Genomic DNA, 12,751 nt, shown 5'->3' on the forward strand with positions numbered 1-12,751 from the left:
TGTTATTTCTGTGATGAGAAATTCTCATTTAATCACAAGTGCCCAAACAAGCAATGTTTTGTCCTGCAATTGGGGGATGATGAATCAGATAATTTGGAATTAGAGACTGAGATACCCCAAGACAAGGAAGCAACTGGAAACGAAGATCATCACCTATCTTTGAATGCCTTGAAAGGTGGTTTTGGAGTAGGGACAATTCGATTCACAGCACATATTGGAACTATGCCAGTCAAAGTATTGATTGATGGAGGCAGTTCTGATAATTTCTTACAACCAAGGGTTGCGCAATTTTTGAAACTTCCCGTGGTGATGACTCCTTCATTCAAAGTAATGGTTGGTAATGGGAATTACATGGAATCTGAGGGCTTGATACAACATTTGACTTTAATAGCACAGGGCAATGTTTTCACATTACCTGTGTTTCTTTTATCATTCTCTAGTGCTGATCTCATCCTTGGTGCAAATTGGTTGAAGACAATTGGGCCCCACTTAGCAGATTATGATTCGCTGCAAATCAAGTTTTTGCAGGATGGTCGCTTCACTACATTACAAGGTGACCGAGACATGTTACCTGAAACAGCTCAACTACATCACATAAGGAGAATGATGGACACTAATGCCCTAGATGAGATATATAGTATGCAGAAGGTCCATCAAGCCACTCAAAATTTTCCTCTACTTGAACTTCCAGAGGGCATGGAGCCAGACTTGGTGCAATTAATACACAATTACAGCATTGTCTTTAGCCAACCGTGTGGACTACCTCCGCCAAGGAGTCATGATCACTCTATTCCTTTGTTAGAAGGATCAAATCCAGTCAAGGTGAAGCCCTATAGATATCCACACAGTCAAAAGGAAGAAATTGAAAAATTAGTAGAAGGTATGTTAAAAGAGGGCATTGTACAACCCAGCAACAACCCTTTTTCATCTCCAATTATTTTAGTCAAGAAGAAAGATGGCACATGGAGGGTTTGCACAGACTATAGAGCCTTGAATGCGATAACAATTAAGGACAGTTTCCCAATTCCAACAGTGGATGAACTTATTGATGAGTTGTATGGAGCTCGTTATTTTTCCAAGCTAGATTTACGGTCTGGATACCACCAAATTTTACTGAAACCGGAGGACCGACATAAAACTGCATTCAGGACTCATCAAGGACTCTACGAATGGTTGGTTATGCCATTTGGGTTGTCCAATGCGCCAGCAACATTTCAAAGTTTAATGAAGCAAATCTTTAAGGGTGTATTGAGAAGATTTGTACTAGTTTTCTTTGATGATATATTGGTCTATAGTTCAAGCAGGAAAGACCACCTATACCATCTAGAAGTGGTGCTGAGTATTTTCCAACAGAATCAATTATTTGCTAAGTTCTCTAAATGCAGCTTTGGAGTGCAGCAGATCGGGTATCTCGGTCACACAGTGGAAGGAAATGGAATTGCTATGGAGTCTGAAAAGTTGGAGGCAGTAAAAAATTGGCCGAAACCTACAACACTTAAACAATTGCGAGGTTTCTTAGGATTAACGGGGTATTACAGAAGATTTGTCAAAAGTTATGCACAAATAGTTGCACCATTAACTGATTTATTAAAGAAAGATTCATTTAAGTGGAGTGCAGCAACAGACAAGGCTTTTCAAGAATTGAAGCTAGCCCTCACCACTGCTCCTGTTCTCGCAATTCCAAATTTTCAAGAACCTTTTGTTTTGGAAACAGATGCTTCTGGGTTAGGCATTGGCGCGGTATTAAGTCAAAATAAGCACCCTATTGCTTATTTTTCAAAGAAACTATCATTAAAGATGCAGAAACAATCGGCATATACCAGAGAATTCTATGCTATCACTGAATCTTTGTCAAAATTCAGACATTATTTACTTGGCCACAGGTTCATTATTAAAACAGATCAAAAGAGTTTGAAAGAATTATTGGAGCAGACACTCCAAACCCCGGAGCAACAACAATGGCTACCCAAATTTATAGGGTTTGATTTCACAATACAATACTCCCCAGGGAAAGAGAATATCCCTGCTGATGCTTTATCTAGGAGCTTTGCCATGGCTTGGTCAGAACCACGTAATACATGGCTACAATCAGTTGCAGAAGCAACCAGAAAAGATGCGGACTTGATGAAAATTTTTCTGGAATGCAAGAACAACTTAGGGAAGAAGGGGGACTATGCAATACAACAAGATATTTTGACGTGGAAAGGGCAAATTATGCTGCCAAATCATGCAGAACTGATAAATCGAATCATAGGAGAATTCCATGGATCAAAAATTGGTGGTCACGCTGGAACTACAAGAACTATGGCCAGATTGAGTGTTCAATTTTTCTGGCCTAAAATGCGGGAAGATATAAGGATGTTTGTGAAGGAATGCTCTATTTGCCAGCAAGCTAAAGTCATTCAATCTTTACCTGCTGGTCTGCTGCAGCCCCTACCAATTCCAAACTTGATTTGGGAAGACATTGCTATGGATTTCATTGTTGGCTTACCAATTTCGCAGGGTTATTCCAATATCTTGGTGGTCAATGATAGACTCTCAAAGTTCGCGCACTTTATTCCATTAAAGACAGGATTCAATAGCAAAATTGTAGCTGAAACTTTCATTCAAAATATTGTCAAATTATATGGCTTTCCAAAATCCATTGTGTCTGACCGAGATAGAGTCTTCATCAGCAACTTTTGGAAGTTATTATTCAAGTATCAAGGCACCACTTTAGCCATGAGCTCATCATACCATCCTCAATCCGACGGCCAAACCGAAAATTTAAACAGAACTTTGGAGATGTATCTCAGATGTTTTGTCTTTGATCATCCTATGAAATGGCTGGAGATGCTCCCATGGGCTCAATTTTGGTATAATTCATCCTTTCACCATAGTATTGGTATGTCTCCCTACCAAGCGGTCTATGGAAAGTTACCACCAACTATAATTAAATATGAGCATAGTGACAATGACCCAGTAGACCTACGAGAGAGCTTAAAGAACCGTGATGTTTTATTGAAGAAATTAAAAGCTAAGCTACACCATTCTCAGAATTATATGAAGGGGCAAGCGGATAAGAAAAGAAGAGATGTTTTCTTGGAAGTAGGAGATCTTGTTCTAGTGAAATTACAACCCTACAGGCAACGTTCGGTGACCCTGAGAAGGAATCAAAAGTTGAGCTTAAGGTACTTTGGACCTTTTAAAGTCATTGAGAAGATTGGCAAGGTAGCTTACAAACTCCTACTCCCAGATTCCGCAAAAATACACCCAGTGTTCCACATTTCATTGCTTAAGAAATTTCATGGAGATCCTAAGCAACCATATTTTCCATTACCCCTTAATACTACGGAAGTGGGACCAATCATGCAACCTTATCAGATTCTGGACAAAAGAGTGGTTAACAGAAACAGACGAGAAGTAACTGAGGTGCTGATACAATGGAATTCGTTTTATGACGCAGACAATTCATGGGAAGCCATTGAAGAAGTACAGAAAGCCTACCCTCACTTCAACCTTGAGGACAAGGTTGCTTTTCAGGATGAGAGTATTGTCACGCGCATAAAGCATGACAGTGTTAAGGGGGGAGAAACGGTTACACCTAGTGGCCACGTGTCAAACAAAGATGAAGGCATGGGAGTGCGTAGAGGGACACGTGAGAGGAGAGGAAATACTAAATGGAGGGATTTCATTCAGGAATAGCAGTCAGTGGTATGGTCTCTCTTTCTACAATCATTTTTCTCCAGATTCTTCTTCTCTGATTTCAGTGTGGATAATTCTCTAAGTTCCTTTCCTTTATTCTTTTACAGGAATGGAATACATCATGGTTCAGCTGTGACTCATACAGTTTTATTTTCTGCATTTGTCATTTTCATTGTTAGCCACGTATTACTTATACTGAGACAACTTTATTTCTCAATAAAATTACATTCCACCGTTCGATTTTTATACATACCTCATTTAGCACTGTTACAAAGTGTGATTTTTTTCAATTTTTTTACTTCAAAATTAAAAATATTTTTTAATTGGATAATTTCAAATAAAAGAATGATTCTGAGATTCTTATTTTATTTGAATTTTTTTTTACTTTTATTCATAACACTCTTTAGTTTCATATTTTTTATTTTATTAGGTATATGATATATAATAAAATTAAAAATTATAATGAAAATAAAAAACAAAAATAACTTTTATTCTATTAAAGAACCAATTAATTATATATATAAATGACTTAGGTGATGATAAGTTTGTTTAACTTTGATGATAATTGTATTAAAGCTTATGTGATTAATAGTCTCATTTCTTTGCATGGACAATGTGTATCTATATATTTATCTATCTATATATATAATATTATTTTACGTGTAAACATTAACAACTATATATCAATCTATCGAAGGGTGACAGTGAAATGATGCTTGAAAAATAAATTAATAATTCTTTTTAATATTTCCCCACTTTCAAGTTTACAAAAGAGATAAAAAGAAAGATGAAGTAATTAAAAAGAGGCTCTTTCAATCTGTAAAAGATTATGAAGCACGATACATATAGTTTGACAACTTATTTATTTTATATAACCATATATATTATTATTTTATTAATTATATTTATATTTATTAGTTAACTATGCCGTTTTATTACTAAAAGGAATGTAAGGTAGATGTTAAAGATAAAGGTGGGTCTGAAATTATAATTTCCAATAGTTTATGCATCGAAAGTGAGAAAAGTGTGTTGATTGAGACTTAATGAAAGTTGAAAGTGAAAAGAGAAAAATAAGAACAGTAATAGAAGAACATGGTAAAGACACTTAAGAAGGTCCTTTTGTAATGGAGAGTAACATGATTAGGTCTTATATTACTCTCCACTGTGTTATCAAATTATCTCAAACCATTCTTTCGTTCTACATCACAAAACACTATGCAAAATCATTCAATATCACTGTTAGCTTTCCCACCCAACCATAATTTTCAACTAGATATTCAACTAAATCCCTAACAAAAATGGAAAAAAAAGTTAAGATTTTGTGTTGAAAGTTTCACGTCAATTAAAAATAAGAACAATTTATAATATATAAGTGATTAGAAATCTCACCTTATAAATTTATTTTATAAAATTGAATTATGTTTAAAATTCACTTCTTAACATAATATTATAATTATATTTAAAGCTTATATTAACAATATTTATTATTTATTAGACATGTTGTTTTACTTTCTATCGGATCACTATTAATCTTGGTGTTAAAGATAATGTTTATACCTCATGCCAGTTTACTTCTTAACCTTTTGAGGTAGAATGATGAATTAGTATGCAGTCGAAGTGGCAGAGGTTTTGATGGGGCCAGATATGAAGGTTGGTTTGGATTTGAGAAGAAAATATTGATATTTGAAACTTGATTGGTTCTTGCTTCTGCAATGGGATCATTCTGAAAATGTAAGACACGTGTTAAACACAGTAGAATGTGTGTAATGTGTTTGTTAGAATCATTATTCATGATAGCCTAGCACGTGCTTTGTTTGTAACTTGTAAGTTGGTTTTGTTAAAAATGGAAATCTCATCAAAGTAGATTCTTATCATTCCTTTGTTAAAAGGTATACCACGTGACATCAAAGATAATAATAATAATGATCATGATTCTCTTTCTCTTTCTTATAAATAAATCTTGTTGGGCTAATACAACTTTTAAGAAATAGTTTGCAACAAGTCCAACCCAACTTAGTTTTTTAAGGACTCCTGTATCTTATAAACGGCTTCTCTTTCTGCAACTCTCTTTTTTCTTGCCGTATCCCATAATTTATCTTTTTAAATGCATTTTGAAATTACATAAATTTTTTTAATATATTACAGATTGCATAGCTTGAAAGATATTTTTAAATCCGAAAATATCTTCCAATGATAATATAATAAAAAATTAAAACGTAAAAGTAATTTTTATTATAATTTTTATGGGAAGTAATTTAGTATTTATGAGTTTTAGGGAGATGCAGGAAGAAAACGGGAAGGTGCAGGAAGAAACAGCCCTTAAAAGTCCTATTTTTAAGTTTTTGGGCTTTGAGATTTCTGTGCTCCTGCGTCGGGCGTTTTTCTTTTTGTGGACTCTTATGGGCCCATTGTTTTAAAATACTAACCCAAATTAAAGAACTTGATAAACTTCTAATCAATCAAAACTAAATTAGTAAGTAAACAGTGTATTAAATGATTTGATTTATACTGGTATTTTGAATTTTGATTAACATAAAAATATAAATGAAAAACATTTCAAATGAAACTACAAAACATCACACTACTTTATTAAAGGGAAATTAAATTCAATTTCGTTTGATATTTGGAGAAGGAAAAGAGTAATATACATAAATAAACGTTTAAGAGAATATATTTTTCGATTTAATGAGATTTTTTTAAGGTATCATTTATTTTTTAAAATTTTTTAAACATATTTTTAAATAAAGCCAATTAGTTTTCTTAATTAACATAAGCTAACTTTTCTTGTGCCGGAAATAAAAATAAATAAAATATTAAAGTTTCTATTCACTAAAACTATATCATTAATTAAAAAATTAAAATTTCCTTAGATATATTATTTAGAATTGCTCTTATAAAAAAACTAATTTATCATTTAAAATAATTCATAATTCAATTTTTATACTTCATATACGCTCTAAATTAAATATTAATTCGAGTCAAGCATAAAACCATGATGTTGTGAAATGTTGGATAGTGCCACGTAAACACCACCGGAACCAAAACCACAACGAAACATCATCGTCAACATCGGGTTCGGAGTAGAAGCTGCAATGTCCACTGCGAGAGTTCAAGTTTCGGCGTGTGCGCTTTCCGCTGCCGTCAACAACCTCCGTCTCCGGCCAACCGCCGTCGTTTCCTTCACCAACCATTTCAGGAAGAAGTCTCTGAGGGTGGTGTCAATGTCGTCCGTTCCCCCTTCCCAACCCTTCGAAATCGCCGTTAAAGCTTCCGTCACTACACCCAATAGGCTCGGCGACTGTAATATAATATTTTCACCTTTTTATGCGTTTCTTTGTTTTCTTTTGGGTTAGTTTGAACATCTCAATGGTTTCTTCTATGGAAATTGAAATTACTTTCTCGTTAAGGGAATGGTGATGTGCATGAAAGGATTACAGAAAGAGAAACGCGGCATGGTGAAGATGAAGGGAAGGAAATTAGGATGTATCTGGACTCAAATTATGTCCACGTGCATTCTCAATTTTCACTCATTTGTCTCTTTCTTTTCCACTTACTATAGAGGCTGTTTTGTTGTGGAAATGTTTTCTGTTGTCATGTTTCTACCGAAATTCGCAAAAAAAAATGTAATCTCTAAGGCCTTGTTTGAATAAATGTCTCAATAAGTATACGAAAAAGAAGAAAATAAAAATGTGAACTTAAGTTTTCCATGAAGTTAGTTCAAGTATAGTTAAAATCATCTTTTTAGAAGCTAAACAAGAGAACTTTATGCCAAACTTAATTTTGATTAATTTTATGGAAGAAAATTAAATCATTTTATATTCCTATTTTCTTCTCAAGTTGAACGAACAGCCTTTCCCATTCTCATAGTATATGTATGTTATGTATGTGTAACTATAGCAGAAGAGATTCGGTGATTTATCGTGTTTTTGAGATGTAGGGAATGAGTTTTCGAGTATTTTTAGTCAATTCCATGATGTAGGCAATGCCAAAAGAGCCTTCATCCTGGAATTAGAAAGAGCAAATTTTATGCGAATGTTTTGTATTTAAGAAAACAAATAATGATCTTTTGTTGATATCTGAGCCTTAAACTTGGCTGGACTAGCGTGGTTCCCATAATCAATTTTGAATTGCCTTTTCAGGTCCCTTTTGCCAAAGGGTATTACTAACACTGGAAGAAAAACATCTACCTTATGAACCCAAGTTGGTGGATTTCACCAACAGACCAGAATGGTATCTTCTACCCCGCTTCTTGGGCTAAATTTTTAATTCGTTTACAGTTGCTATCTTCATAAAACTGGATCACCTACATCCACCTGTCTGGTTCTCATACTACTTTAGTTGTTTTCTTCTTTACATTTTGTTATGTTGGTTTAGGTTCCTTAAAGCCAATCCTGATGGTAAAGTTCCTGTCATAAAGTTTGATGAGAAGTGGGTTCCGGATTCAGATGTTATCACTCAAACATTGGAAGAGAAGTATCCTATCCCACCATTGGTGACCCCACCCGAAAAGGCCACAGTGTATGCATTTTGCTTATAGATATATATGTTCTTAATTGTACATTGCTTTGAATTTTTAGAAAAATGATTTATGAACTCATACATGCGTAAAAACAGTTTTCTTTCATACTCCATTTTTTGTGTACTCCAATTGCCTAATGCACGGATTTTTTATTTTTTTTTCTGTAGAGGTTCAAAGATATTTTCTACATTTATTGGATTTCTCAAGAGCAAGGATCCCAATGATGGAACAGAACAAGCATTACTAAGTGAACTGAGCTCTTTCAATGATTACATAAAGGAAAATGTATGACATTGTTTCTGCTTTTGTCTCTCTGCAATTTGTTTGCAATCTTGATAAGGTTTTTCATTTGGTGCTGAAGTTTTACGCATAGAAGAATTACCATGCATTTTTTTGGAAGAAATCATTGTCCTCTCTTTGCATGCTTCCCCTTTGTGAACCATTTTCTTCAGTTCGAACATGTTGAGGTTTAAGCTAAATGATGGTAAAGTGTGAAAACTGAATTACTTGCAGTTAGTATGCCTATATTTAGAAGGATATTTCATTAGATTGTTTCCTTCTGTGTGTGCATTTAATACAGAATTCAGATATGGTAAGGATAAGCATTTGCTTGGGATACATGGTAACCTATGTATAACAACTTCCCCACTTTCTCGTCTGTCTTTACCTTTTCCTTGTATATCTTGGATTTAATATCTGAACTTACATAACAAATCCATTCATCCAACTTTTATATACTTTATGTTTTTCATGTAACATTCATCAGTGCACTAATGTCTTCTATACTATAATTACATAAGAGGTTGATTCATGTTACAACAAATAAGTGGGATCATGCATCAACTTAATTGAGCTGATTATACAAAACGAGTCAATTAATAATTGAATGCTATTCTGTTAACAATGACTTTTAATCAAACAATTTAAATTCTATATTCTTACCTTCAATAGGATGTAATTTTATGGTATTTTTTGTTGAAATAGCTGTTTTTCAAAAGCTTTCTTAGGCTTACAATTTCTTGACATCAGCTATTCATGAACTGTAATAAGTAATTTTTTAAAATTAATTGCATCGCATCAAATAATTGTTAAGCGCCTATATGCTGATTAGATGGGTTTGCTTTATTATGTGGAACCTTTGTAGTTCATCTGAAATATTTATTTGGGGTGTTGCTTCAGAGTTGCAAATAGAAACTAGATATTACAAGGATAGCTATATCATTCCTTATGCTATACAGTCTATGAGCTTTTTCTGCATTTTGTCATTGTATTTTTTAGGATTACGATCAGTTGATTGAGTTATCTGTTCTTTCATTTTAGCTCTGCTACCTACATGTATTGAAAACTTGGTCCCATGTGGACATTAAATGAATTTTTCCTCATTTATGCCTGAATTCACCCAACCTATTACAATTCTTTTGATCACCAGAGTGCTCTTTTACCATTAAACTTCTTGGTAAGAGACATTTTTTATTTTACTTCCTGTTGCAACATCCCAAAGGAAGGACCATGACTTTAGAAGTGAAAGTGATTTGAAGACGCCGTTGAAATCCTTTGCACAAACTGTGCATGTAGCTTAACTCTATATGCCCGGATAATGAATATAATGTGAGCTAGCTTTTTGGGTTAAATCCAAAGCCATATGCTACGATGGTTTTAGAATCTAAGATAGATTTGTTATTGGACCAATTACCATATTATCCTTCCACAAAAACCAAGAGTGTTGAGCAGGAAGGGTGTACTAGAAAAACCCTAAGTCTCATTAACCAGAGATGCTGTCAAGTTGTCAATATGATGCATAAAAGTAGGAAACATTGCTTACTCTGAGGTAGATTTGTCATTTTGGGATTGAGTTGAGCCCAAATTCATGTTTTAAGAACATTTGCCTCTGCAAGTGATAAAGGAGAGACTGACACCAATTTCCATGCCAAATTTGTGCAAGCTGTGAATCAAGGAAGCCATGTGTGCTGCCACACTATCAGTCAAATTGTGAACCAAACTTTTTATATACATGTCACTAACCCTTGCTATCTTATAATTAGACTCCAGATAACGTGTTCATAGACAGCAATGGGCAAATTGATTGCACAGTATTGTACTCATTCATGTGACGATTATCATTGGCCATCCCAGTCTTATTCTTCGTTATCTAATACAATCAAATGGAGCTGGCCATGCTGATGCTTAAACTTTCCAGGGGAGAATGGCTCATTACAGAGCTAATATATGGTAATACATGTGACAATCACAGCTGACCCCTGAAACACTACTTTGGAATTTCTAATAAAAATTCAAACTATGGTTTCCTTGGGATGAACTTTTAATTATGCATTCCTAGAATTGTGGACTGGGCAAATTGAAAAATCTGAGAAAGAGAATGTATTTCACATAGGGATGTCAATTGTAATGAATGGATATCCATAAAATTACCAATAAAATGGATCTAGTTATGACTAATTACTCACAAAAAAATTGTCAGTATGGGTACTATACTACCCAACCATCATTATTCACTAAATGGTGGAAGTTTTTTAATGCCTGAAATTTTCATGACTTGGGCGAGCTTAAGGGAAGTAGCTCTTTGATTAGGTTAAGGGGCCCGATAATTCCACTAATATGTGTATGTTTATTGATAGAGAACTTGATCCAAGATCGTTATATGTTTACAACTTGTAGCCAGAACGATTTTGTATTCTTGATCTATCCTTCTAGACTCTATGTTGGTCTTTTTTAAAGCTTTGACGAAGGATTTTTTGTTATTACCTGTAGTTTACACAGTCAAACACATTGCAGGAAATTTTGTACTTATTTAATTGACTGTTTTTTCACTTTTTGTAGGGCCCTTATATTAACGGTAATGAGATATGTGCAGCTGACCTATCACTTGGACCAAAGCTATACCATTTGGAGATTGCTCTGGGGCATTATAAGAAATGGACAGTACCTGATTCACTTACCTCTTTGAAGGCTTACACGAAGGTATGTTCTGGACGAGCCTATGTACTTAACATCTCCAATACATTTTTTATACTTGAAGACACTTTTCAAAACTAAAATGTGTGCGTGCATGAAGCTACTTCCCTAGATCCATATGTATGCTAATGATGATTCTCAAACGTTTATGGTTTATTAAATCTGTGGTAATAATGTCCGAAAGATATTCATCAATGTCGATGTCGAAAACCATAGAATAATGTATGGAAATGGTTATTAACAGGAAGAAAGACCTTAGCTCTGAACTTGTGCAGAACATAAAACTTGAATCATTTCATTAAAGAAGCAGAAGTATCATCTGCTTCTGAATATCTGGAGTGTTTACTAATGGCTGTTCCAGTGCTAGAAAAGTTAAAACCTTCATTCAATGAAATTCCCTTATGCTAGTTTTGCGGATGTATATTAAATCCTAGTGTTAGTTTCTGAATGGTGTTAACTAACTGGTGGTTTGTCAGATAGTTGAGCCTTGTTGAGTTAAAATTCTTTGTTTGAGTTTGCCATGCGTGGAGCTAAGAATGCTTTGAAAACTCTTTTGTTGGTGAAAATGCAGGCGATTTTCTCGAGGGAATCGTTCATTAAAACAAGTGCACAACCGCAGGATGTCATTGAAGGTTGGCGTCCTAAAGTAGAAGGCTAATAATATCCACTGGTCACACTCATTTTCATTACACTCTCACGACTATACCCCCGAGGAACAATGTATGAAGAATTGAAAGACCTGTATCGTTTTGTATTATAATCTTACTCATTCACTATGAATTATGGAATAAATATTTATTAACAATAGTTGGTCTCAGATTGTAACATGTTTGATATGAGTCCTGAATGAAAATAGTTGCATTAAGGCGAAACATCTTGAGTGTAAAAACAATGAAAGGAGTCTCATAAAAAAACCAAAAAGATGGAAGCAAATTTCAGAATTCTGATGAGTAATTTGTCTCTTGAGAGATTGAGACGAAACATTGCTTTCAATTTTGGTAACCCTTTAATTTTATTCTTTCATATTTTTTGTCTTTATTTGATTATTTACTTTTGGGGTTTTACGATTTGTATTATAGCTAGTTATACCAATGTTGACCTTACAATTGGTAGGGATTTAGTTCTCAGGCAGGACACGACTTCTTACTTCAGAAGTCAATATGTTTTGTGTTTCCTTTCGACGTTTAATTTGTCCTGGTCACAACTGTGGTTTTTGTTGATATTGAATAATGCAAGTACAAAGGATTGTAAATAATAGGAATAACAATGTAAAGATGTATGAGATACTTAAATAATAAAAGTTGTTTATTTAAGATAGAGCTTGCATATTTTATTATTAAAATAAATAAGTTATAAATAAAAAAATTTATTATTTCACTTTCACTTTAAAAATATTATTATATTTCTAAAACTTTTATTTTCTTGTTATATTTGACTTTTCTCCAAGTTTCTAAAAATTTTATAATATTTCGAATTTCATTCTAAAAGGATTAACCTTTGCAAAACTTTTCTCTCTTCTTTGACTTGATTTTTTTATAAGTTTCTGAAAGCTATGAAAATCAAAATCTATTATAA

General features: G+C 33.8%; 1 protein-coding gene across 2 annotated transcripts; it reads left to right on the forward strand.

Moving 5' to 3' along the window:
* Positions 1-6,668: 6,668 nt before the first annotated feature.
* LOC108329329 (glutathione S-transferase DHAR3, chloroplastic-like) lies at positions 6,669-12,169 on the forward strand. Of its 2 annotated transcripts, none has more exons than XM_017563495.2 (6): positions 6,669-6,984; positions 7,824-7,914; positions 8,059-8,202; positions 8,371-8,488; positions 11,042-11,182; positions 11,748-12,169. In XM_017563495.2, the coding sequence occupies exons 1-6, from the start codon at positions 6,777-6,779 to the stop codon at positions 11,832-11,834; spliced, it is 789 nt and encodes a 262-aa protein (XP_017418984.1). In that variant the 5' UTR covers positions 6,669-6,776; the 3' UTR covers positions 11,835-12,169. The 2 variants fall into 2 exon arrangements, with proteins under 2 accessions (XP_017418984.1, XP_052729617.1); XM_052873657.1 differs by having other exon boundaries at positions 11,076-11,182.
* Positions 12,170-12,751: the final 582 nt, after the last annotated feature.

Source organism: Vigna angularis, chromosome 2 (assembly GCF_016808095.1).
Source record: "Vigna angularis cultivar LongXiaoDou No.4 chromosome 2, ASM1680809v1, whole genome shotgun sequence".
Lineage (NCBI taxonomy): Eukaryota > Viridiplantae > Streptophyta > Magnoliopsida > Fabales > Fabaceae > Vigna > Vigna angularis.